Source organism: Lolium perenne, chromosome 4 (genome assembly GCF_019359855.2).
Source record: "Lolium perenne isolate Kyuss_39 chromosome 4, Kyuss_2.0, whole genome shotgun sequence".
Classification (NCBI taxonomy): domain Eukaryota; kingdom Viridiplantae; phylum Streptophyta; class Magnoliopsida; order Poales; family Poaceae; genus Lolium; species Lolium perenne.
Genome location: NC_067247.2, coordinates 104807755 through 104834567, shown reverse-complemented (window position 1 = coordinate 104834567; position 26813 = coordinate 104807755). Strand labels below are relative to the sequence as shown.

The 26813-nt window shown below is 46.5% G+C and overlaps 3 protein-coding genes across 8 annotated transcripts; 1 reads left to right on the top strand and 2 right to left on the bottom strand.

Annotated features, from left to right (window-relative positions):
• Positions 1 to 7596: 7596 nt before the first annotated feature.
• LOC127293535 (protein WHAT'S THIS FACTOR 1 homolog, chloroplastic-like) lies at positions 7597 to 20809 on the bottom strand. Of its 5 annotated transcripts, XR_007845904.2 has the most exons (10): positions 20588 to 20809; positions 18590 to 19938; positions 17436 to 18189; positions 16711 to 16876; positions 16300 to 16523; positions 14162 to 14313; positions 9673 to 9813; positions 8781 to 9402; positions 7899 to 8044; positions 7597 to 7800 (listed from the first exon to the last, which is right to left on the bottom strand). XR_007845904.2 is itself a non-coding variant. In XM_051323176.2 (2 exons), exon 2 carries the CDS (start codon positions 19850 to 19852, stop codon positions 18698 to 18700), a length of 1155 nt encoding a protein of 384 aa, XP_051179136.1. In that variant the 5' UTR covers positions 19853 to 19938; positions 20583 to 20809; the 3' UTR covers positions 18256 to 18697. The 5 variants fall into 5 exon arrangements, 2 of the variants coding, with proteins under 2 accessions (XP_051179136.1, XP_051179135.1); XR_007845903.2 differs by having other exon boundaries at positions 7597 to 8044; XR_007845905.2 differs by lacking the exons at positions 7597 to 7800; positions 7899 to 8044; positions 8781 to 9402; positions 9673 to 9813; positions 14162 to 14313 and adding an exon at positions 15683 to 16223.
• Positions 20810 to 20975: 166 nt separating this feature from the next.
• LOC127293537 (acidic leucine-rich nuclear phosphoprotein 32-related protein 2) lies at positions 20976 to 23979 on the top strand. Of its 2 annotated transcripts, XM_071818739.1 has the most exons (3): positions 20976 to 21686; positions 21723 to 21735; positions 23581 to 23979. In XM_071818739.1, exons 1-3 carry the CDS (start codon positions 21034 to 21036, stop codon positions 23734 to 23736), a joined length of 822 nt encoding a protein of 273 aa, XP_071674840.1. In that variant the 5' UTR covers positions 20976 to 21033; the 3' UTR covers positions 23737 to 23979. The 2 variants fall into 2 exon arrangements, with proteins under 2 accessions (XP_071674840.1, XP_051179138.1); XM_051323178.1 differs by having other exon boundaries at positions 20979 to 21735.
• Positions 23980 to 24225: 246 nt separating this feature from the next.
• On the bottom strand, positions 24226 to 25907 carry LOC127293536 (uncharacterized). Its single transcript, XM_051323177.2, has 3 exons — positions 25409 to 25907; positions 24719 to 25327; positions 24226 to 24627 (listed from the first exon to the last, which is right to left on the bottom strand). Exons 1-3 carry the CDS (start codon positions 25776 to 25778, stop codon positions 24458 to 24460), a joined length of 1149 nt encoding a protein of 382 aa, XP_051179137.1. The 5' UTR covers positions 25779 to 25907; the 3' UTR covers positions 24226 to 24457.
• Between the last annotated feature and the right edge of the window lie 906 nt (positions 25908 to 26813).

The window sequence follows — 26813 nt, the reverse complement described above, 5'->3', positions numbered from 1 at the left end:
ACCGCGCGAGTATAATGTGATTTCTTAGAGGTACATGTCTGTTTACTAGTTTCATTAGAGAGTTCACTTTGTCCTTTTGTTGTTGCTTCTCTAGTACTGGATGTATTAGTGTGTGATTTGTATGCTTTTAACCTGAAAATTTGTGGTATTTTGTCTTAATTAATTTTGTGTCTTATATATTGGCTTATTTTCTACCAGAAGTAGTCGTTTAGTTAGTCGTCTTCAACTTTCAGCCTCCCCTGTAAATAATTCCTGGACTCGCCGTTGTCTGAAGTAGTGACCTGAAAGAAGGCCAACAAAAACTCGTGCTTTAAGATTATCACCAATCATTTCGACGCGAAGACCCTAGCTAGGGCCATACTCAACAACATCGATCGACCGGCTGGTCTGATGTAGCTACATGGGGTACTACTAGTTTATTATCGAACATAGAAAGAGACACTAGCTGCCTGCATCTTCGTGCGTCCCCTGCGTAGAACAAAACGGGAATCGCTTCTTCTTTTGAGCCTTTGACATGGGAGATGGGACAGGGAATTGAGATAACGAAAGAACAGAAAAGGAGGGGAATTTATCAAAGGCTGTGGTATATAAAGAGACCGAAACTAAAAGGTGGGTAAAATCACGCAGATCCCTCCCCCAACATGTGCAGATAGATGGCAGACACGTATGCGCAAAAGTGAGAATGCGACGGGTCCGGTCGCTCCTCCTCAATCTCGCAAAATTCCATGGCTCCATTATTGATCCCATTGACGTATTGCACCCCAACCGTATCATCGCCCACTCCGCTTAATTAGCTATACCAAAAAAGAGAGCTAATCTCATCACGATAGCCCCAACGGGGGATGCAGGAAAGTTTCACAAGACTAGGAAATGTTTGGAAAGGGGGGTTATAAACTAAAGAGAGGCAGCTAGCAGGTCTGACTCGGTTTCCAAAGTGGTTGTGGAGATCACTGGATTCCTGCCTGCACTCCAGCTCGCGAAAAAGCCAAAGAATCACTCAAATAATAATACTCGTATTATCATATCATTTACGCTCGTGCATGCTTCCCACGTCTAGGCTTGATCTGGCTTCAAACTATATCATATTATTGTCCTGATCACACTCACTCACAAACACAAACACCTCCTATAAAAAGAAGGCCGATCCAACTTGTGAGGTGGACGGCTAGCTAGCCTTTAATTTGGCACATATGATGACTGTACTGCTCCGTTCGACCCGCCCAATCCGGTGAGAATCGCCATCGATCACCGTCCCTTGCCGGCCATATTTTTTCCGAGTTGCTCTCCGAGATCAGATGCCTCCGTTGGGTCCACGAAAATGAAATAGCAAGTTGGGACCCTTTTGGGCAGGAGCACATGAACATGATACGTCCATCCAGAGCTAGTAATGTTTTACGGTATATCCCAGTGAAGTACTAGTTTTCTTTTCCTTTTTCTAGCTATGTGCATCCGTATTTCCATTAGGGTGGTGCGTTGTTGCAGAGGCTGGGTGTAATTGGTATCTCTTCATATTAACATATTCCCTTTATCGAAAAAGTACTAACCGATAGGGGAAATCATTAATCAACAAACTGTGCTACTAGCACTAGTTTGTCAAATTTACAAGTGCATGCTTTGGCTTAACTCTAAGGGTGTGTTTGGTAGCCCGGCCGACCTCAGATATTTCCACCTCAGCCTAGCTCAACTAGCTATTTGTTGTTTGTTAGACCGGCTCGGTTCATCTCAGCAATGCCCACTCAATACGAAAAAGGTCTCTCAGCCAGGCTGAGTTGCGAAGCTCAAACCCGCCCAAGCTGAGCTCATCCCGCATACCACTGTAGCAGGCCCCGCGCGCCCCCCCAGCCCTCCACCCCCACCTCTATCTCTCCTCATTTCCCCCCCAACGTCCTCTCGCTCCAGCCCTCCTCTGCCGCCGATGGGAAGCTCCCGCTCCGGCCCTCCTCCCGCCCTTATCCTCTCCCGCCGGCCGAGCAGGAGCTCGCGCCCGTGCCCTCTGGTCCGCCGCCTAGCGCCTCGCCGGCGGAGCAACCGAGCAGGAGGCGCAGCTCGGCCTTGCCGCGCGCGGAGCAGGAGGATCTCGGGCTTCTGGCGGCGGCTCCTCAAGACGGCGTAGGCTCCTCACGCCGTCGCCCAGCGCCTCGTCGGCCGCCGCCCAACGCCTCGTCGGCCGCCACCCAGCGCCTCGCCGGCGGAGTAACCGAGCAGGAGGTGCAGCTCGGCCTCGCCGCACGCAAAGCGGGAGGAGCTCAGGCTTCTGGCGGCGGCTCCTCTCGTCGGCGTAGGCTCCTCTCGCCGCCGCCCAGCGCCTCGTCGGCCGCCGCCCAGTGCCTCGCCAGGGCCATCAACCACCGACCAGCTGGGAGCCTGGGACCTGATTGCTTTTTATCTTTCTATCCAAGGTTCTTTCTGTAAAATTTTGGACCTCTTTGCAAATTGGATAATTTCTGTAAAACGGTGGCTGGGTTGAGCTCAGCTTGGCACACCAAACAACATCCTTGCTCAGCATGGGCGGGCACACCCGAGCTGCCAAACAAGTGGTAAATCTCAGGTCAGCTCGTGTGAGATCAGCATATCTGAGGTGGGAAAGTCTTTCTCTAGTGACACAGGCTACCAAACACACCCTAAGCAGTGGACTCGGTCGAGTAGTGCACTCCACATCGCGCGATCCATGTACATGATGTGCTTGGCTTGAACCATCCGTAGTGAGTTAAGCCAGCTCGGGGTGCTGCCGAACTCTCGATCGGCAGTCCAGTGTCGATGTTTCTTCATCTTTCGCTATAGCCTGTACCTCGTAGGCCACCCACGGCATCCGCACATGACGCAGAACGCCCACCCACACAGCGTGCGTGTGCGTCGCCTCGCCACAACCCCCACCTGCCCGCGATACACCGGTGCTGCCCGCACAACGCAGAAGCCAAATGGGGAGGCAGTGCCTGCGGAAAGAGGGGAGGGTGCAGTTAGGTTCGCCAGGATGCCGCCTACCGTTCGCGTCACACTCCCGGGTAAGGGAACAAAGTTCTTTGGAGAAAACACGACGAAAATGACTCGTTTGGATCGTACTTTCCCGCATAGGATATGTGTTGTGACGCATCGTGCATGCCTGGATAGATAGGCAGATGTGCTCATGCGTATGCCGTGCCCAACCGTGCAGGCCTGCAAAATCCCATTCACACGTACTACATCAGCAGCAGTCCCCCTCTCTGGCTCCATGCCACCATCGCCTTTCGTTTTTCTTCTCCAGAGCGATGAGGACAGACATCTTCATCAGAGACGACCGCCACCCCAGAAAACAACGTGTGAGGTAGTAGAAAGATAGACAGGGAAAGAACAAATGCATGCCAACAAGACATACGTACGCGAATGGCTCTGAGAAATATTTGCGGGCAGAAATATATGTAGATCAGTGCGGCTTTCGTCGACCAGCGCGGGACAGGAGCGGCAATGTATGTCGCACAAGCTGGAGTGCAGGAATCCGGTGATCCCCACAACCACTTTTGGAGCCATGTATAACATGACAGCCATAGAAGCTACCTCAAATGCTTACCTAGACTGATTGACCCGGCATGTGCCTTGGCGATGAGGTAAACACGGAATGGTTCACCTCCATGTCCACACGATCTTGCTCTGTCTGATTGACATGGAATAAAATCGTTCGTTTCTAGAGAATGGGGCCAGAATAATCTACCTTGGAAACGTCCTTACCTGGTGACGTGAACATAGTTTACACAGATAGATCAATGAGACATTGCCAACAAAACGGCAAGAGAGAAATCGGGCGCAGAGGGACAGACGACAGACAGGCACCCTCGTTACATGCCACCCTTGCGAAATCTGAACCAACCATATCACACAATGCGTAGACCCCCTACACCTCCACGGATAGTCATATCGACGCACAGATCACTTTCTTCAGATCATACAAGTATAAAAATGACTTGCTACTACTAGAGTAGGGGCTGTGCAGGAGTAGGAAGGAACAATGAGCGAACTTCCCGAATTGATATCGGTTCCTAGAAAATGAGAACCGATCTAGCCACCGATATATTCAGTTCAGGTCTATTCGGTTCGGTCTCAGGTTTTCCGGTTCCATAGTTCGGTCCTCGGTTAATATGCCCACCCCTAACCCCAACCGTATCATCGGCTCATCGCCCACTTCGCTTAATTAGCTGCCAAAAAGAAGAGCTCATATCATCACGATAAACCCTAATGGGGGATGCATGAAAGTTTAATAAGACTATGAAATGTTTACCAAAGGGAGGAGAAAGGGGAGGTTATAAACTAAAGAGAGGCAGCTAGCAGATCTGACTCGGGCTCCAGAAGTGGTTGTGGAGATCACCGGACTCCTGCACTCTAGCTTGCGGAAAGTCGAAGAATCACGCAAATAATAATGATACTCAGTAATATTATTATTCACGCTCGTGCATGCTCCCCAGTCCCCACGTCTAGGACTATCTGGCATCAAGCTAAACCATATTCTTGTCCTGATCACACTCGCACACAAACAGAAACACTTCCTAGAAAAAGAGGTCTGATCCAACTTGTGAGGTGGACGGCTAGTTTGCCTTTTGGCGCATATGATGACCTCTACTGATCCATCCGATCCGCCCTATTTAGTGAGAATCACCATCGATCCTCGGCCATCTTTTTCCCTCCTTTTTTTTCCGTGGTGTTGTCTGTCTGAGATCAGATGCTTCGGTTGGCTCCACCAAAATGAAGCAGCAAGTTGGGACCCTTTTGGCCAGAATCACTCTAGAGCTAGCTAGTAATGTTTTACGACATATCCCGAGCTGAGCTGCCCTCCATAGAAGACATTTAGCTGCGATGGAACAGGGACGAGAATGGAATCCTTGCCACCGTAAGAATGGGTTGCCTGGCCATGTCTATCGGTCTAGATTTTATTTTTTTGTTAAGTTAGCTAGCGCATGGGTTCGATAGCAGCTCTATCCGGCGATCGTGCGTCTGCAGCCCACCTCACGCGCGCACAGGGATGTAACTGTCTAACTGAGATGCCTTGTGGTCCGTCAAGTGATTGGTTTGGTTAGTGGTGTACTGTGCAGGATCCTGAACGATTAGCAGGGGAGATGAACCAATAGTACGTTGTGCTGCTAACACTAGTCCGCCATGTTTCCGGTGGCTTAACTCGAAGCAATCTGCACCCCAAGTCAAGCGATCGATGCATGTACGTGATGTGCAATTGGCAAGATTGAAAATCAATTTCCATAAAAGTGAATTGTTCTGTTTCGGTGATGCCCAAAATGATATGACTCTGTACACAGAGTTGTTTGGTTGTGGGCAAGGCCAATTTCCGTTTCGTTATTTGGGTATTCCGATTCATTATCGGAGACTTACAATCGCGGAATGGAAATTAGTGGAAGAAAGACTACAAAAACGCCTTAGTAGTTGGAAAGGCAAGTTGCTGTCCCTAGGTGGAAGATTGGTACTCATTAATTCGGTACTCACAAATATGGTACTGTATATGTTATCATTTTTCATCCTACCAAAAGGAATTCTGCATAAACTCGATTATTATCGATCCAGATTCTTTTGGCAAGGGGACAGCGAGAAAAAGAAATATCGACTGGTTAAGTGGAGTATAGTTTGTAGTCCCAAAGACCAAGGTGGGCTTGGAGTTCATGATTTGGCAGTCAAGAATTCGGCCCTATTGGGAAAATGGCTGTTTAAACTCCTCACTGAGGATGGGACTTGGCAGACTATCCTTCGGCGAAAGTATATCGGTTCGAAGACATTATCCCAAATGGTTTGGAAACCAGGAGATTCTCGGGCTAATGGCGACAAAAAAATGAATTTTTTCGCCATGGCACTTTCTCAATCAGAAATGGAGCACAAATACGTTTCTGGGAAGATGCTTGGCTTGACAATGCACCCCTAAGTGAACAGTATCCAGCTCTTTATAGGATTGCTCGTCGTCAAGGTGGTACCATTGCTACCGTAATGGCTACCTCACCCCCGAATGTGACGTTCAGACGGGTTTTACTTGGACAAAGACTTGCGGCATGGAGTACCTTAATTCAACGGCTCGGGGATATTCAATTATCGGACGAACCGGACGAATTTAGATGGAACCTTCCTGCCAATGGTGCTTTCTCTGTGAAATCTTTCTACAACGCGATCCTTCTTTCTGATTTACCAGTTGATAATAATAAAAAGATTTGGAAGATGAAGATACCATTAAAAATTAAAATTTTTGGATGGTATCTTCGTCGAGGGGTAATCCTCACCAAAGACAATCTTGTTAAGCGTAATTGGCATGGGAGTACTCGATGTGTTTTCTGTCATCAGGACGAAACAATCAAGCATTTATTCTTCCAGTGCCAGTTCGCGAGATCTATATGGTCAGCCATCCAAGTAGCGTCTACCCTGTATCCTCCGACTAGTGTTGCCAATATCTTTGGTAATTGGCTTCATGGTGTCAATTCAAGGTTTAAGTTGCTTCTTAGGGTGGGGGCGCTAGCAGTTATCTGGGCGCTTTGGCTATGTAGAAATGACAAGATTTTTAATGATATAAATTGCTCTTTGTTGCAGGTCATCTACAGATGTACAGGTATTCTCCGTTCGTGGTTACCTCTTCAGCGAGTGGAGAACCGAAACCTGTTTACGGAGGTCTGTACACGGTTGGAGGCTACGGCGAGGGATGCTTTTTCCCAACATGGGTGGCAGCATAGTCTACGGATAGATGCCCCACCTACTTCTTAGGCGTTATATGTTTTATCCTGATATGTATCTCGTCTAGTTTTTGTTTTTATCAGTTTCAAACCTGAGACAACATAAACGGTTGTGTGCATCCTGGTTATGCAGAGGCTGGATGTAATTGCTTTTAAAAGTAATGAAAGCATCCTTTATCGAAAAAAATGTACGTGATGTGCTCATCGGTGCGCTTGTACCATCCGTAGCCAGCTAGGGGACCAAGTTAATTAGGTACCTGCATGCTGCCGATCGACCTCGCGATCGGAAGTCTAGACTCCAGAGTCGCTGTTCCTTTGTCCTTTGCTATGTCTGTAGCCCCTCTGTAGCCCAAAGCCCCTAGGCTACCGGCGGCATCAGCCCACGACCGCGATATGACACGCCGGTGCCGTTCGCTCCCGGCCGCGCCGAGACATCGTGCCTCTGGGAATGGGGGGTGGTTCAATGCGGTGTGCGTCCCGAAAGAGGGGGCCAGTTGGTGACCACCGATCGCGTCACCCTCTCATTAACACCCAGGGAACAAACTTCTTCTTTGGATGGAAGAAATCAAGAAAACACGACGAAAACGACTTGTTTGTATCCTACTCATCATGCGTGGATAGAGAGATATGTAGATGTGCTCATGCGGATGCCGTGCCCAACCGTGCAGGCCTGCCAGCCTCTATGGCTCCACGCCATCATCGCCTTTCGTTTTTCCTTTATATTTCTTGCCCGGACCGGAGCGACGATAACAAAGATTTTCATAAGATGACCGCCACCCAAAAAGAAATTTGTGAGGTGGTAGAAAGATGGACAACGAGAGACCAAACGCATGGCACCAAAACGTACGCGCGTGGCTTTCGTCGACCAGCACCGGACAAGAGCGGCAATGCAGCTTGCACACAAGCCAGATGGGTTGGCAAAAGGAGCATTAGGGTGGTCATCATCTTGTGCAACAGCAGAAAAAGTTGGCATGTATTGTACTATACTCGTCTCATCTGTTGTGCTACGAGTAGTAGATGGCACTCCATGTTACCTTGCCACAACTTTGCTTTAGCTCTCCTCGATCCATTGCGTTCCGTAATCCGATGGAGGACATGCTAATTCTAAATATGTGCCCTAGAGTTGAAGAAAAGGAGCTACTGAACCCGGCCAATAAAATAAGCATGTGATTGTTTAACTACTGGTACATAGTATATAACATGGCCGTAAGTTACCTCAAATGCTTGCCTAAAATGATTGACCCGGCCTGAGCCTTGGCGACTCCCATGTCCAGATGCTCGTGCTCTCTGTCCGTTTGACATGGAATAAAATCGTCTCTAGAGTATGAGGCTAGAATAATTTCCGTTCGATACGTCCTTACCTGGTGACATGACACATATAGTACATAAAGAAAGGTCAGGGAGACATTGCCAACAAAACAGCAGCACGGAAATCGGACGAAGAGGGACATACAGGCAACCTCATTACATGCCAGGATTGAGAGGTGAACCAACTAAATCGCACATAGCGTAGACCACTACGGATGGACCCCTACACCTCCACAGATAGTTATGCACGCGTCACTTTCTTGAGACCAAACAACTATAAAAATGACTTGCTACTATAGTAGGAGAAGGCTACGCAGGAGTAGGAAGGAACGGGACTCCAGCATGAATTAATGCATGATGCCGATGCCTCACCCAAATATTTGTCTACAGCCAGGGGATGGTGATGGCCGAAGGCTAGTGGTAATTAGAAGAATCCAAGTGAAAGACAAGTAAAGATAATGGTAGCTTCCTAAAGTCAAGGCAGGGTCTGAAGAAAGGGCACCAAGCTGGTCCTTGAAGCAGTGATAACTCAAGGTTTTTGGGGAAGTTGCTAACTTAGAAAGGCAGACCCCAGCCACACACAAAAGTTGTTTATGGAACAGGTAATGCTACTCAAGGACAGGGACAGGCAAGCAAAGACTGGTGTACAAGAAAGATGCATCAATTGGAAATCGGGATGGGTCAATAGAGACTGAAGGTGACTGAATGGCAAGGAAAGCTGTTGGTGGCCAATAATAGAGCCAAAAGTATTTAAGAGAAGCCAATGCACAGGGACATATAAATGCGTACCGGGAGAGGGAAAACAAATTGGGTCAGAAAAGGGCCTGTAGTCTCCATATCCATCCGTTGTATTTTCTGGTAAGCCATCCTAAACTAGCAGCCACTAACACCCATCCCAATCTAGCCAGCTTTGAGTGCATCTGACCAGGCTCATGAGTCATGACCACCATCATAGGTGCTCCCTTAGTGTATGCAGAATCTGGTCCCAGTCACTGATCCCGTTTATGCTCCTCACTTGCACGGGTTATAATTGAGCAGCACAATCATAGTTGGCCTCATTTCACCTCCATGTGTCGACACCAATGCATAATTTTGTCGGTCGTTCTTTACTTAGCATATGTTCATCTGATTGATTGGATCCCACCGAGAGCTTAGTCCACCCCTGCAGGTGAGTACATATGCATCTCCCACCAAGACATTCTATTTGGACAACCACTTCAATGCAGGATTATCAATCAGAAAATACTCAAGATAGTAGGAAAGGGGTCCAAACCAGCCCATCAGCAGCCTGTTGCAGGTATTGGCATCAACAAATGAAACTTTGCACTTGTAGAATCCTGTCCGACATAAACAGCAAGCAGTGTTTGCCCAATTTCACCAGCCATTATTCAAGGCTAAGCAACCACTTAACCTACAGGATTCAAGAGAATGCCATTATTCAGTCCTACTTCAATCTGTCAAAGCACTCTACTGTAACGTCTCCGTACTTGACTACTGCACAACGTACTGATTTTGACAAAAAGCCGAATTACACAAAAATATTATTACTACTAGAGACTATGCAAAAAATAATCTGACAACATCAAACCCATGTTACAAAGACTGGTCCTGACTGCTGGATTGCTATATTTGAACTGAATGCTAACAAGAAAAATAAATTCATGATCAGCTTGTTGTATACCTGTTCCTGCTGGATAAAGATCACACAATAATTGATACGCCATCTTGGATTACAGTTCACCCTCTATGAATTATGTCTGCTGAACAATTGACACTGTAGATTACAAACATGTGGGTAATGGGGAGCATAGTCTAAGGCTATCTGCAGCAAAAAGAAAGTGTGGTAACTGTCAAAACGCACAGAATGTATGGTGTAATCATGTGCTACCACAGTATTATCCTTAGCAGAACTAAAATTTTCTTCTGAAGCGAAGGAATATGCCTGATCAAGTGGTCATCCTTCTTTCCGTCAGTGTCCCAAAGGGCATATGATGAACATGGAAACTGAAGTAATGTATATATGTTCCAGCTATCTAAGATGACTATAAATTGTTTTAAAAAATCACCATGTGAATTAAGCAGTGCAGTGTTTCACACTTCTGAGAAAAAAAACATGGAGAAAACTAATTATCCAAAATTAATAATAACAGTACAAAGACATGCTTTGGGACAATGGTTCAACGTGCTCACTATTTGAGCACAAGTCATTAATTTCACATGCACCACACTGGGCACTACTAGGCCCATACAAAGCCAAAAAGATTTATTTGTTCTTCAATTTTAATCCATGCAAACAAGAAATCTAACATCTGAAACACATGAAGATGTCGGAAAATAAAAGCTAACAAGGGAGGTGGACATCGTCCCACCCCTCCGCGCGCAGGCAAGCGAAGCGGACACGGGGCGGCAGCAGGAGGACACGTGCGCGGTCCGCGTGATGTCTGCGCCGACTCATTTGCTGCCTAAATTTGTGCTGCAAACGGGTTGCCGCGGACATGTCGGTCCGTTTGCGTCGAGCCACTTAGCTGGGTTTTTGGTGTCCTCCTGTCCGCATGGACCAAAACGGACAGCCACGGTCTGTTTGTGTCGGGCCGCTTGAGATGCCCTAAGGAAAGAGATGGAACATCGTTTGACAACAAAAGGGGTTGATGTGAGGAATTTTGCTCCATGAAGAAAGAAATATATATTGTTACTAGTTCCCACACACAGTGCTACAGCAGTACAGCTAATGATATGACCACTTGATCCAGCCTTTTGTTCTACACAAATGGAGAAGAGCACCACATATATATATATATCTTCTACACCACCACTACTACTACGCGGAACTTAATTATTCCTCCCTGGAAGCCAATTAGCCAAGGGACAAGACCCAACAAAGCTGGCAAAGATTTGTTCTCCTGTCTGTATACTATGCTGATTGGCCTTTTCAGATCTACCAAGCTACCATTGGTACAAGCATGGTGTCTACGAAAAAGCCAAAAAATATCCCACAAATATTATAGCATATCAACAATGCGCTAGCTCGTTGTGCCAAATGCAGATTGGGCTGCTGCTTTGTGAGAGCACGGGGTCACGGAGAAAAACCACAGCACAGCGCACCACTTATCCTATCCACCTTTTTCATTTTTCATGGCTGAGATGCATATCTATATGGTGCCTAGTAACCAGCGTTGCTTCCCACACTATAGCTAAAACTTGTTAGTGCCCTGTGACTCTGAAGTAGTGACCTGAAAGAGGGCTAACAAAAACTTGTGCTTTAAGATTATCATCAATCATTTCAACGCAAAGACCCTAGGGGTGACAAACTCGACAGCATCGATCGAACGGCTGGTCTGATGTAGCTATAGGGATACTAGTTGCCTGCATCTTCGTGCGGCCCTACATAGAATAAAACGGGAACCGCTTCTTCTTTTCAGCCTTTGCCATGGGAGATGGGAAAGGGAATTAGGAATTTGGGATAATGAAAGAACAAAAAAGGACAGGAATTTAACAAAGTGGGTATAAAAGTAAAGAGAGAGAAACTAAAAGGCAGGTAAAATCATGCAGATCCCTCCACCAACATGTGTAGATAGATTGCAGACACGTAAGTACGAAAGTGAGAATGTGACAGTGTCTCGTCGCTCTTCCTCAATTTCGCAAAATTCCATGGCTCCATTATTGGCTGCACCCCAGCCGTATCATGCATCCACCACTTCCCTTAGCTACCAGAAAAGATAACTAATCTCATCACGATTACACAAATGTGGGGGTGCGGGAAATTTAATAGACTAGGAATTGTTTGTAAAGGGGAAGAAAAAAAGGGAGGTTATAAACTAAAGAGGTAGCAGATCTGTCATCTGACTCGACTCCAAAGTGGTTGTGAAGATCACTGGATTCCTGCCTGCACTCCAGCACACGAAAAGCTGAAGAATCACTGAAATAATAAAACTGTTATTACTATTATTATTCGCACTCGTGCATGCACTCTGCGTTAGGGGCCGACGATCTGGCATCAAACAAAATCATATTCTTGTCCTGAAATCATGCTCACTCACAAACACAAACACACCTTGTTGAAAAGAAGTCCAATCCAACTTGTGAAGTCAGAGGTGGACAGGTAGCTTGCCTTTTGGCACAGATGATGATTGCTACTCCATCCGATCCGCCCTATTTGGTGAGAATCCCTATCAATCCTCGGCCATTTTTCCCTCCTTTTTCGGTGTTGCTGTCTGAGATCAGATGCTCAGGTTGGCTCCACCAAAATGAAGTACAGTAGCAAGTTGGGACCCTTTTGGCAGGACCACAGGAGCTGGTAATATTTTACAACATCCCGATCCAGCTGACCTGGCCTCCATATACGACTTGTAGCTGGGAACAGGGACGAGAATAGAGTCGTTGGCCACTCTCCGGCGATCGTGTGTCTGACGTTCTTCTTCAACGTCCACGCACAGGGACATAACTGAGATGCCAGCCACGTGTTCCTCAATGCATGATACTGGACTTGTCACCGCCACAAATTGTTCTGATCGGTCAAGTGATTGGAGCGCTGCGGGGTGCCGCAGGATCCTAACCGATTAGCAGAGGAGATCAACGAATAGTGTGCTGCTGGTGCTAGTTTGTCAAGGTTTCCAGCGCATGCTTTGGCTTAACTCAAAGCAACAGCCTCAAGTGCACCCCACGTCGCACGATGCATCTACATGCACCATCCATATTGACTACTGACTAGTGAGTTAAGCCAGCTTGGGGACCAGTTTGATTATGTATGTGTTGCCGAGTTTGTGATCAGTGTCAAGGTTCATGCACTAGCCAACGCAACCAATGAGCATATACGTGGACAAAGAGGGAGGCAACAACAATTTTAGGATAAATTGCGAAAGACAGGACTCGATCTCGAGACCCTGGTCTCTGACACCATGTCAAGGTTCATGCACTTGCCAACGCAACCAAAAGTCAGAACCGATGGAAACAGCTAGTACAATCCACTTATACACTTCACAACAATCAGCAGTCCAGAATCCAGAGTCGTTGTTTCCTCGTCCTTTGGCTCTCCCTGTAGGCCAACCATGGCGTCCACACTCATAGTGTGCTTCGTCTCCACTCAACCCCCACCTGCCCACGGCACGCCAGTGCCAGGTGTTCCGCGCCGCCGGGGCATCTAGATTCAGATAAAAAAGGCATTGTGTCCCAAGGGTGCGGTTCGATGCAGCGGCCGTGCTACCGGGTAGCAACCTCGCAGAAGCCAAAGGGGGTGTGGTGCGTGCCGAAAGAGGGGAGGGGGGCAGTTGGTGCACAAGGATGCCGCCTACCGTTCGCGTCACCCTCGCTCTCGGCCAGGTCGCAACACCCAGGGAGCAAACTTCTTCTTTGGATGGAAGAGAACGCAACGACAACGACCTGTTTTTATTATCCTACATAGGTGCTGAGACTCATCGTGCGTGCGTGGATAGATAGGCTGGTGTGCTCATGCGGAGTGCCGTGCCCAACCGTGCAGGCCTGCCATCCCATCCCCACATACTACATCAGCAGCAGTCCGCCTCTCTGGCTCCTTGCCACCACCATCGCCTTTCATTTTTCTTCTCCGGAGCGATGAGAACAGACATCGTCACACTCACACGATGACCGCAACCGAAAATAGAAATTGAGAGGTAGCAGAAATATGAGGGACAGACCAAACGCATGGCAACAAAACATACGCAAATGGCTCCAAGAAATATTTGTTGGCAGAAAGATGCAGGTGTGGTGTGGCTTTCGTCAACCAGTACAGGACAAGAGCGGCAATGCAGCTTCCACAAGCCACTATACCACTGGACGGGTTGGCAAAATAGCAGTTAAGAGGTGAGAGGTCCATGGCAAAAAGAGAATTAGATGGTACTCCGCGTCTACGCGCAAACAGAGAAGAGCTGTGTCAGACTTAACAAAATGTTGGCATGTATACTATGCTCAACTGTATGCTAGTAGATGGAACTCCATGTTACATTGCCACAACTTTGCTTAGCTCGTGTTCCATAATCCATGGATGGGGCAACATGCATGCTAGTTGCATTTTTTTTCTATCCCTAGAGTTGGTGGTCGGAGAAGAAAATAAGTATATGGCCTAGAGTTGAAGAAAGGGGCTGCTAATAAGACCAATGAAATATGCATGTGATTGTTTAACTGCTACAAATTAGTATAACATGGCCAGTGCTTACCTAAAATTGATTGACCTGGCGCCTTGGCGACGAGGTAAACACGGAATGGTTCATTTCCATGTCCAGATGCCCATGCTCTGTCTGATTGACATGGAATAAAATCGTTTCTAGAGTACTTGGGCTAGAATAATCTCCCTTCGATACGTCCTTACCTGGTGACATGACAAGGATAGAGAAAGATCAGTGAGACATTGCCAACAAAACAGCAACACGGAAATCGGACGTAGAGCGACAGGCAGACAGGCACTCTCATTACACGCCACGATCGCGAAATCTGAACCAACCATATCAAACATGGCGTAGACCCCTACACCTCCACGGATAGTTATATTGACGCATACGTAACTTTCTTCAGATCAGACAACTAGCAAAATGACTTGCTACTACTAGAGTTTAGGTTATGCAGGAGCAGGAAGGAACGGGACTCCAGCATGAGTTAATGCGTGATGCTCGCCCAAATGTTTGTCCGAGCAGAGGGATGGTGATGGCCGGGCAGGTTCTTATGTTCAAATCAGGATTCTTTGCTTGCAAAGCACTGGTTCGTTTATCCAACTCATCAAGATAGATTGGTACTACATGACCTAAATGGGCCGCCTTCTCCTCCCAACGGATAGACACCAGGCAGATGATGACAGCACCGCGAGTGGTATTGACTGGCCACACTAATTGCAACATTCGACATCAAAAAGACGTCGAACAGCACAATTCACAGGACCGCCTCAACGCCAAACTTTATCTGAAGTTCAGAAACATATTATAACCAAGAGTAGAAAGAGTAAAATGCACCCACTGTATAAGCTAAGAACCAATAGAGACATTCATCCGAAATGAAGAGAGCAATGACATCAATGAATCGATAAGATGCAAGAAACTGGAACGCTACCTAATTCGACAAATAATATAAGATTTAGGTCAAAACATAGTGGTAACAAGGAGAATCGAAGTGAAGGACGAGTAAAGATAGTGGTAGCTTTCTGAAGTCAAAGACCCAATGTAGTAGTAGAAAACTTACTATACCCGGTACTAAAAAGAGTAAAACAAACTCAATGTAAAAGCTAAGAACCAACAGAGACATGCATCAGAAATGAATAGGCCAGTGATGTACTTGAATCAATAAGCTGCAAGAAACTGGAATTCTACCTAATCCGGCAAATAAAATACTAAGGTTTAGGTCGAAATCAACTGATAACTAGGTGAATCCAAGTGAAGACAGGTAAAGATAATGGTAGCTACATTCAAAAAAAAAAATTAATGGTAGCTTCCTAAAGTCAAGGCAGGGTCCGGAGAAAGAGACACCAAACCGTGGAAGCAAGCTGGTCCTTGAAGCAGTGATAACTCATGGTTTTTGTGGAAGTTGGCAGCTTAGAAAGGCAGGCCCCAGCCACACACAAAAGTTGTTTATGGAACAGGTAATGCTGCTACTCAAGGACAGGGACAGGCAAGCACAGACTTGTGTACAAGAAAGATGCATCAATTGGAAATCGGGATGGGTCAACAGAGGCTGAAGGTGACTGAATGGCAATGAAAGCATGTGCTGTTGGTGGCCAATAATCTATGCTAACAATAAAGAGAGGCCAATGCAAGGTTCACAGTGCAAGTTGTGGAAATAACATCGTTTGGGAAGGCTACTGCACAGGGACAGATAAATGCTTACAGGGAGAAACAAATAGGGTCAGAAAAGGACATGCAGTCTCCATCCATCCATTGTATTTGCGTGACTCTTCTGGGTAAGCCATCCTAAACTAGCAGCCACTAACACCCATCCAAATCTAGCTAGCTTTGAGTGCATCTAACCAGGCTCATGACCACCATCATAGGTGCTCCCTTAGTGTATGCAGAATCTGGTCCCAGTCACTGCTCCTATTTATGCTCCTCACTTTCACGGGTTATAATTGAGCAGCACAATCATAGTTGACCTCATTTCACCTCCATGTGTCCACACCATGCATAATTTTGTCAGTTGTTCTTTACTTAGCATATGTTCATCCGATCAATAGGATCCCACCGAGAGTTTAGTCTATCGCTGCAGGTGAGTATATATGCATCTCCCAACAAGACATTTCTGTGTGAACAACCACTTCAATACAGGATCATCAATCGGAAAATAAATACTCAAGATAGTCGGGAATGGGTCCAACCTGCCCATCAGCAGCCTGTTGCAGGTATTTGCATAACAACCAATGAAACTTTGCACATGTAGAATCCGGTCCGGCATCAACAGCAAAGCAGTGTTTACCCAATTTCACCAGCCATTATTCAAGACTAAGCAACCACTTCACCTACAGGATTCTAGAGGATGCCATTTTTCAGCCCTCGCTCAATCCGTCAAAGCACTCCACTGTAATGTCTCTGTACTTGACTACTGCAAAACATATCGATATTGACACAAAGCCAAATTACAGAAAAATATTATTATTACTAGAGACTATGCGCAAAATAATCTGACAACATCAAACCCATGCTACAAAGACTGGTCCTGACTGCTGGATTGCTATATTTGAACTGAATGCTAACAAGAAAAATAAATTCATGCTCAGCTTGCTGTATACCTGTCCCTGCTGGTTAAAGATCGCACAGTAATTGATATGCCATGTTGGATTACAGTTCACACTCTATGATTTCTGTCTGCTGAACAATTGACACTGTAGATTACAAACATGTGGGATGGGGACCATAGTCCCAGGCATAAGTCTTGCTTAACAGAAATGGGGCAATCTGCAGCAAAAAAGTGCGGTAACTGTCAAAACGCACAGGCTGTAAGGTGTAATCACGTGCTACCACACTATTATCCTTAGCAGAACTAAAATTTTCTTCTGAAGCAAAGGAATATGCCTGATCATACTTGTTTCTGTCAGTGGCCCAAAGGGCATATGATGAATGTGGTAATGCAACATGAGTAGTTGTTGAACATGGAAACTGAAGTAATGTATATATTTTGAACCTATCTAAGATGACTATCAATTGTTTCAAAAAAATAATCACCATGTGAATTAAGCAGGTGCAGTATTTCACACTTTTGAGATTAAAAAAAATCAAGAGAGCTATCCAAATAACCATGGAGAAAACCAACTATCCAAAAAAAAAAACATCAAATAAGAGTACAAAGACATGGTTTGGAACATGTTTCGACATGCTCACTATTTGAGCACAAGTCATCAAATTTCGTATGCACCACACTGGGACAAAAAGACATGTTCGTTCTCCAATTTTAATCCATGTAAACAAGAAATCTGACATCTGAAACACATGAAGATGTTGGAAAAGAAAAGCTAACCAGTGTTGTGTTTCAATCATCCTGAATACTCATGTATATAAAGTTAAGACTATACCAATGATATAGGAAGACATCAAGTTACTTCAAATGTCAGTAACTTATGTTGCCAATCTGTCACGAAAATGAAGAATATTATATACCAGAAGTAAGTTTATGTCTCTAGATGCTTATAATAATCGACTCACGGACGATCAATTAGATATTAAGTTACCGAAGATGTACAATTACATGTGAAATCATGTCTCGTTCTTAGTATCTCAAACAACCTGTAGGGATGTCCTGCTGCTTATTCACTACTCAGGACACCTAAGAAAAATAAATAAGTGGACCGAGACGGAAATGATACACCATCCTGAAGAAAATATCAAAAACTAAGATAATGATACCGTGCAAGTCCAATGTGGAAAATTGAAGTCACTAGTGACACGAGCATGAGAACACAATTGGATACGCCAAACATAGATAAGCACTGTAAACAAATCTGATAAGCATGAAGGGAAATTCGGTCATTAACAGCATCTGGAGCATCTTACAGGTGCTTTCTGCCTGTTATTGGATGCAGAAACAACAAAACAAGGACTGATTGGGATTTGGGATTGTTAATTTGCTAAAACCAATACCAATAGTAAGTTCATGCAAGGAATGACGAGCACTGGTAATAAAATTAAAGCCATCCGACCTACCAATAGAATCTAGTGGTGTAACTGTGTGAGTATGACACGTTTTAACTTGCAGAACAGCAACAAATATCCTTCTGCAAGCAAAATAACATGTGACTGAATTGAACAATAGAGTTCCAGAAAAATGAGTATCTGTACTATTTACGAGAAAAAGTCATAAAGCCATTTAAGTAGGAGAAGCACACTCAACATTAAGTATGTCAGTACAAGGGGAACTGATACTATAACTTCTTTTTTGGAATTACAAGCTACACGACTGGAGAACCTAACCACTAGCATCCCCTAATTTCCAAATCCACAATGATGGGAACTGGGAACTGAACATGTGACTTGCGTACAAACACAGATGTCTCGTCCTGCTGATTCATCATTTGATTCCTAGGGGGCTTTACATTTGAAGATCGGATGTTGGTGTATACAATTCTATCTTTAACAGGTAAGCTGCAAGAAACATCCATTGTACAAAGGACTTACATAGCTGGTTGCGTGCAAATGAGCTCATGTGAGCATCTAGCAATCAACTAAGAGGATGCACAAAGCAACCCGACCGTGGTTTGGCCTCCCAATAAATCAATACTCCATTTATACTGCCAGTGCAGTATTTGAGTCAGAGCATGGTCGGCCAATTAAAGATGAAAACTGATCATGGAATTTCAACAGAGGACACTTCTCAATAAGGTCAGTGTCATCATAGGCCTCCTTGAGGAAGACAGTACTTCTTGCTCCCTTGTTAGTGATGTAGAAGATACCATGATTTTTTACTAAGCAAAGAAGTAGCTTGCATGGCAGCCTGTACTCGTTATGGAAGACTTCTAGCTTATCAGATGTCAGTCTTTTGTGCATTGTCAAGCTCAAAATCTCATGTAAAACAGCAACAGATCGCTTCCGGGCCTGTGGAGTTGCAGGCTCCACTTCCCTAGCATTCAAATAAGGTGAAGGAAATGCCATCTTCTGCCACCTGACTACCTCCTCAAGGTACTTTCGGTTGGGCCTAAATCCTGCTGGATACTTTACCTTGAAAGCAAAAGGACCCAGTATATTTCCATCTTTAGGAACGCCTCTGTAGTCCATCTGGAATCCATCGAAATTCAGTTTTTCTTCTCGTGCTGTGACTGCTAGTGAAGAATCCCAACTCTCCAAACACAGGTAGTCCAATCCTCTCACATCACGGATTGAAAAAAAATCAGGGTAACTAGGAATCAGCTTGTTCTTAAAGTTCTTTGGTAAACCCAATTCAGACTGGATGAGCTCGATCTTCTCTAGAGGGATCTGGCAGTCCATCGACATCATTAGCAGCTTCCTCAGATTTCTTACTAGGACAGGCTCCATTAGCTCTTGTGCTTGGATCTCTTCACTGGAAATATTTCTGGCTTTCTCGGTAAGCGTAACAGCAATGGGCTCCCGTGATGTACTTCCACCAGAGACACGGAAGATATTGGGGTGGCGCTCGATAAGTGCAACAAAGTTCCACTTTTGGACGAAGCCAACCTCCTTTTCAAGGTCACGCACGAGTAGCGAACCAGACTTTTGGGCCATGATGAGCTCACGGAGTCGGAGGAGGAGAGCGGGCTTCTTGTGGAGGTCCATGGCCTTGTCGAGGCCAGGCTCGCGGTGATAAAGCTTTTTCTTCGGTCGGCGCCCATGACCAGCCGAAAACGAGGACATAGCCTTGAGTTGTATCAAGGGAAGAATTCCGCGAATGGGAGATACATGTTCAGCCAATCTTAGTTTCATCATTTGTGCCTGAATGAAAGTCTGCACGCACCGCAGGTCCAAGTATTCAGGAGCACGGGATAAAGAAGCAGAAAACCGCAGTTCAAATTCTGCATTGAAAAGGCCGAAATACCATTAGCCATTTTAAACACGAGCTAAGCTTTGCAGGTAAGGAATCAAATTCATAATAACTAAGTGCTACCAAAACCTGTGTATCAACAATTCTCATTTCAGATCAACGATGCACTGCAGTAATTTGGAAGTAAGTGAGGGCCAGGATTCGGTCTTCTGGAAACTAACGCCACAGAATAACCATACAGAACTAAAGCATAACGAATGGTCTCTGGTCTGATATCAAATTTGAACCCCATTCTTACCGATTCAATGAAGTAGATAAAACATGGAAACGATGTAGCACTGCCACTTTGCAAAACGGGACTATCAAGCAGAGGAATACAGAAGCCTATGCTACACTGCTACAGATAACAAAGATGCACACATTCATCAGAATATCACGGAGTAATCGAGTGAGCAGAGCATTGAGTTTAAAACGTACATTCTGAACTCGACGCTTAACTGTAGCATTGTAAAATAAACTGGAGTATGTAGAACTATCTTTTGGAAACCTAAACGTAGATTCTGAACTCAATGCTTAACAATCCAACAAAGTACGTAACGAATCAATTGAAGGGTTCGACTCCACACACACCCAAAAGGAAAATTGGTGCGGGGGTTGAGGTGAATTAGAAATTACTTTACCCAGTGGCTGTGACCGAGCAGAACACTGCAGGCTACAGCTGCGCGAATCAGCGAGGTAGAACAGCAAAGCTTCGTTCCTCGGCGGAGCAGCGAGGGAAGGGATCGGCGGAGACCGGTCGGGTCGGCGCAGTCACGGCGTCGCGCGGAGGCAGGGGACGACGGCCGTCAGCTGACGAAATGGAGACGGGCGGCGCGGCGGCGGCGGCGGCGGCGAGGGAGTTGCGTTTACTCAACCTGGGCTTTCCATCCGAGGTTGGAGATGGAGAGCTGGGCTCTTCGCGGGCCACTAATGGATTTTATCCCGGGCCGAATCAAGAGGCCCATTATAAGCCCATTTCCAATTGCCAACGCACGCCATCCATTTCCGTACTTGTCCGCTCCGCCTCCGGCTCCACCAGGGTTTAGCTAGGGTTCTACTCTCCAGTCCCCAATCCCCCGCCGCAGCCATGACCGGCACCGGCGCCGGCGCCGCCGCCGCCGGAGAGGACGACGCGGCGTGGGAGCGCGCGATCAACGCCTCGGTGAAGAACGCGCCCAACTCCCCCTTCTCCGCGCCCAAAACCCTAACCCTGGACGGCGCCGTCAAATCCTCTACCGGCCGCCTCCCCTCACCAGCCCTCTTCGACCGCTTCCCCTCGCTCGAGGAGCTCTCCATCGCCGGCGCCCGCCTCTCCTCGCTCGCGGGCCTGCCGCGCCTCCCGGCGCTCCGCCGCCTCTCGCTCCCCGACAACCGCCTCTCGGGCGCCGAGTCCCTCGCGGCCGTCGCGGGGTCCTGCGGCGGCACCATCCGCCACCTCGACCTCGGCAACAACCGCTTCGCGCAGGTCGAGGAGCTCGCGCCGCTCGCGCCGCTCGCCGTCGAGGCGCTGGATCTGTACCAGTGCCCGGTCACCAAGGTCAAGGGGTACAGGGAGAAAGTGTTTGCGCTGGTTCCTAGTTTGAAGTACCTGGATGGCGTTGATGCTGAGGGTAACGATCGTCTGGAGACTGATGAGGATGAGGATGAGGAGGAGGAGGAGGAGGAGGAGGGAGAGGAGGGAGGTGAAGAGGAAGAAGGAGATGAAGAGGACGGGGAGGAAGAGGAAGGAGATGAAGAGGATGGGGAAGAAGAGGAAGAAGAAGGAGATGAAGAGGAAGAAGGTGATGAGGTGAGATTTTTGCTCTGATTCATGTACCCTTGTGAAATCCTTAGTGTCTATATTCGATTAAAATGTTCCTCACATGATACAATAATCCGTTGCATATTTCACAAGTACCTAACCAGTAAATGAGTTGTATCAGTAATGGTATACAATTCTATTTGAAATCAATGAATTGTTGCTCATAGTCGTAACAGATGATCCTATTGTTATTTGTTTGCCTTACTGTCATGTATAATCCCATAGCTTGATGTGGTTGGGTTAAGCATAATTTTGTTTCTAATCTAGATTCTCTACCAGTGAGTTCTCTCAATGGTATGATGTGCTCTTGATGTTAAATTGAGCTACTTGTTTATTTAGGTTGTTTAGTACTATGCCTTGTATATTCATGGCTTCATGCCAAGACCTTAAATAGATATATGTTTTAACAATTCTTCTCAGTTCCTTAAAATTCAGTACAGTGTTATGAGATGAATGGCGAAGGTGACAACAAATTGGCCGACTATTTTACAATGGTGGCCGATAGCCAAAACAATAGTTTGCATAATTATCGCACTATGTACTGTTGCTCCACTAGTCTGTATTGTTTGTCTGCATTTTGATAGTGGTATGAAATGAATGGCTAAAGTCACAAGAAATTGGCCGAATATTTTACAATGGTGGCCGATAGCCAACAGGATGGTTGCATAACTATCCTACTCTGTACTGTTGCCCCATTAGTCTGTATTGTTTGTCTGTAATTTGATAGTGGTATGAAATGAATGGCTAAACTCACAACAAATTGGTCCACTATTTAACACTGGTGGCCGAATTTCAAAAGTATAGTTGCATGATTATCGCGGTCTATATTGTTGATCTTTTTTTGATAAGGAGCATATATTAATATCACGGAGATACCAATTACACCCAGCCTCTGCAACAACGCACTGCCCTAGCGGCATTACGGATGCACACAGCCCAAAAAAAGAGAGAAGAATTACAAAAAAAAGAAAAGTTTGTCATCTGATGGTCCATTTTGATACTTGCTTTAAGTTCAAAGTAGGAACAAATTACCCGATTTTTGCATTCACTTTTGCTTCGCAATCTGCAGTATAATCCTAAAATTTGCCTTCTCTTCTTGGGTATAATCCTAAAATTTCACAGTTCAGTGGGTATTTGTAAAGTTCCTACATGTTTTGTTCATTTTCTGTTTGTCCACTGTTATGCATTGCGATCTGCATGACCTGTTACTTTGTTGTTTGTCTCTAAAAAATATCCCAGGCTCAGATGCTGAGATTGAGAGGCAACTAAAAAGACTCCTATCTTGGAGCAACTTTTACTTTTATACTTCCTCCGATTCATATTACTTGTCGCTAATATGGATGTATCTAGAACTGAAATGTGTCTAGATACATCAATATTGGTAAAAATTAGTATGGATCGCAGGGGGTAGTTTTATTAGTGCCTTGGCTTATACATTTTGAGATCCGACAGCAACACAATTACACAACATTGTCCTTATTTGTTCTTCTGCAAAGATGGTAAAATTGGGCTCAGTTTACACACTTGCGGCTCACTCTTGTTCATTTGCAACTTGCATCTAGTTATCTACCATGGCTCTATACATGAAAAAATTAGCATCTTATGATAGAGAACCCTTTCCTTATAATTCTTCGTTGGCTTCTCTGCATCCTCATTGAGTAACCCGATGCTTTTAACAGACAACAATTTAAAATCAGTTTGTTGGTCCTATAATTTGTACAGCCAGATGGTATACTATTTCACATTACGCTTTTCCTGCTGCTCTATACTTGTAAGCTATTTCAACCTTACATTGTTCATACTCCTAAGCTAGTTCAATTGTACCCTTTTTAGCCTGAAGATGGAGAAGATGAGGCTGAGGACGATGAACCAGATTCTGGTGCGGATGAGAAAAGCAAAGAAACCAACGGGAGCAAAGAGTCAACAGGACCTGCCCTTCCAGGCAAGAGGAAAAGGGATAACGAAGATGATGGCAATGGAGGCAAATAATTTAGTTCCGGGAATGCTTATGGTTGGTTGGTCTTTCCGAGTTCCTTGCGAAGGTTTTAGTTGCCGCATGCTTTTCGGTGGCTCCTTGCTGTGTAGGAGCCTCCATAGTTTTCTAGAAGAAAGTTACCCAAATGATTCTCTGGAAATTGTATAATTCTAATTGAGATGTGGGGTTCCTCCACGTAGTGTTGCTCCTATCTGTGGATTGTTTGGCGTTACGAAATGAGATGTTGGTTCTGCTTCTGTGGATTTGAGTTACTGTCATGGTTGTAATGTGAAGGCATCCGTTTTCCATGTTTTTTTTTTGGAGATGGTTTTCCATGTTTCTTTTGTTGGTTCCAAACTTATTGGGTGGTAATGGCCTGTTGCTTTGTTCTCATTTGTTTTGCATGCATGGAGGCCTGCGCAAGGATCTGCAATACAACGCATGTTTGCCTGGACAAGGATCGCAGCCCGCCAGTGCTCATCTGCGACGGCTGAACACATCAATTTGAACAATTGTTATTTGCACCAAACTGTTTGATCTGAAATTGCACGCATTCAATTCGTAGGAGAGTTGAGTTGAGAGAATGCAAAAGATACAATGTGCTTTTGTGTCCGGCAAGATGGCCGCCGAGATCGGGTCACGACTCACGACACGAACCACCATGGACGCACGCCGCGCAGAAACTACTTGTACTACATACGGTCTAGAATCAAATCTCGAAGAGCATTTACTGCTTCACCAACAACTAAATCGCAATTTCACCTTCTCGAAACACAGCGAGATCAAGCCATAGCGGTCTCCGGCAGTGTCCGGGCGGATGCGGATGGCGCCGCCGTCGTGGTTCTGCTGCAGCGGGGTGGTGGGAGTCTTGCCGGTCGGTGGCAGCGGCAAGGGCAGTCCATACCCTGCACGGCGACAAATGCACGCATACGCTTCAGGCGATGAGAACATATACGGTACCAGAATCGAAGAGCAGGCGCAGACCATATACATTACCTTCGCACGACGCGGCGGCGGCTTTATGCTCGGCCCCTCCTAGGCGGAGTCCTCCACAGGCGTTATAGATGGCGAGGAGGTCGGTGGTCTTGAGCTGCGCGCTGATGGTAACGTGCTCGACGGCCGCACGGCAGAGGCACGGGACGCCGCCGCCGAAGTCGACGGAGGCCACCAGGTTCCTGCAGGTCAGCGCGGTGGGATCCTTGTACACGTACGAGACCATGAAGAAAGCGATGGCCTTGGGCGCGCACGACGCCGATGCCGCCATCGTGGGCGGCAGGACACTCGGCGGCTTTGTGGTGGCAGGAGGTGCCAGGGCAGGGGTCGGGAGGTTCCATGCTTTGCAGGCATCGACGAGGTGCGGGCCTACGGGGTTAGTGCCTCCGCAGGCGGCGTAGAGCTCGAGGATGCCGGTGCCGTTGAGGCCGGCGGCGGCGAGCTGCGGCTCTGCCGCGACGCGGCAGAGGCAGGACGGGTGTCCGCGGTATACGACTGTGGGCACTACCGCCAGGCAGCACGCCGAGGTGATCTTGCCGTTGATCACGCAGGACCGGGACACCCGCGTGGCGAGGTTCGCGGCGTTGCACTTCTCCCTGTCGATGTCCTCCACTGATTAAACCAAGCAAAGTGAGCCAATGAGGAGAAGCTGGGGAGGCCGGGGAGCAGTGATGGCAAGTGACGAGTGTATACCTTCACAGTACCGGTTAGCGAAGCTGGGGCCTCTGCGGAAGCTTCCTTTGACGCAGCGGCGGTAGAGCGCGAAGATGCGGGGGACGTCGAGCCTGGCGGCGACGAGCCGTGGGTCGCCCGCCGCACGGCAGAGGCACGGGAGGGCCATCTCTATCTGCGCAGGCAGAGAGCCCACCAGCGCCTCGCAGCACTGCGCGGTGGGACTGAGAAGGAAGCTAGGCACGTCGGGATCGGACTGGCAGTGGCGCGCCAGTTTTGGGGCGATGATGCTGAGGTCGCACACTGGCGACGCTGGATCGGACTGCGCCGCGAAGGTGCTCACGGCCGCGGAGGCGATTAAACTGAGGAGGAGGAGGCGAGAGAGGCCCATTGTGCCGCCTCCCGAGAGACAGAGTGCCTAGCTGATTGGCTTGCTCTCCATGGATCCATTTATGCAGCCTCGTGGATGGATGGATGCATTACTAATGTGTGAGCACACTTTCTCTAGAGCACTAGTGTGTGAGCGTCCTACGTCTTCTGAAGAGAAATGTGTGAGCTTCTCCTTCCTGAATTTAACGATTTAACGGTTTAACCTGGACGGTTTTGGATGATCTGCGTTTTGTGCAATGTTGGAAGCCACACAATTTGAGTGCATGTCTCGCCTTGGCAAGGTTGTGCCGCCTCAAGCTTCTTCGAACGACACACCACCAGCTAACTTTGCATTTGGAAAAACGTATTTTTCCTTCACAGTCGAAGGATTTGTTTATGTTTTTTCAGATCAGGACTTGTTTATGTTGTTCCGCATCCAAGTCGGTATGTACGTCAAGAGACGGTCATGTGATAGTTAAGTCAAGTCATACTTTACAAACTTTGACCAGGTGTACGGAAAAATATCAATAAGCTAGCAAGATGGCCCTCGCAAATGCGAGGGCATCACTTATGTATTTACGAGGATGTTATGTTTTCAATTGATATTCTCCAATTCACCTCGTTCGTTGCAAAATAAGGTATAACTGTCTATTGAGAGGATTTTTCTGGTGTGAATCGATGGATGCTTCATCCAGCTTCTCCATCCTTCTATTATAATGTTTACAAGTTACAGTTAAGCCCCTCTACTACTTTACATATTACAAGGACCTCCAACACTCCCCCTCAAGATGGGGCAAAGATATCAATAAGCCCCATCTTGTTACAAGTTCTAGCAAAGGACACAACACTCATTCCCTTGGTCAAAACATCATCTAGTTGATATACAGATTTAACATAAGTAACTTGAAGTACACCCTTCTCTAGTTTTTCTTTGACGAAGTGTTTATCTATTTCAACGTGCTTAGTCATGTCATGGTGAACTAGATTGTGCACAATATTAATTGCAGCCTGATTGTCACAGTACAACTGGAGAGGTACACTCTGGTGCAGCTGTAGT

What these genes read in the sequence shown, in the direction of transcription:
- LOC127293535 (XM_051323176.2), bottom strand. Translation starts at nt 19,852, where the DNA reads ATGATGAAACTAAGATTGGCTGAACATGTATCTCCCATTCGCGGAATT.
- LOC127293537 (XM_051323178.1), top strand. Translation starts at nt 21,034, where the DNA reads ATGACCGGCACCGGCGCCGGCGCCGCCGCCGCCGGAGAGGACGACGCG. An exon ending in AAGAGGAAGAAGGTGATGAG is followed by an intron (nt 21,736 to 23,580) that starts GTGAGATTTTTG and finishes TACCCTTTTTAG; the next exon opens with CCTGAAGATGGAGAAGATGA.
- LOC127293536 (XM_051323177.2), bottom strand. Translation starts at nt 25,778, where the DNA reads ATGGGCCTCTCTCGCCTCCTCCTCCTCAGTTTAATCGCCTCCGCGGCC. An exon ending in CGCTAACCGGTACTGTGAAG is followed by an intron (nt 25,328 to 25,408) that starts GTATACACTCGT and finishes TGGTTTAATCAG; the next exon opens with TGGAGGACATCGACAGGGAG. An exon ending in CGCCGCCGCGTCGTGCGAAG is followed by an intron (nt 24,628 to 24,718) that starts GTAATGTATATG and finishes GTCGCCGTGCAG; the next exon opens with GGTATGGACTGCCCTTGCCG.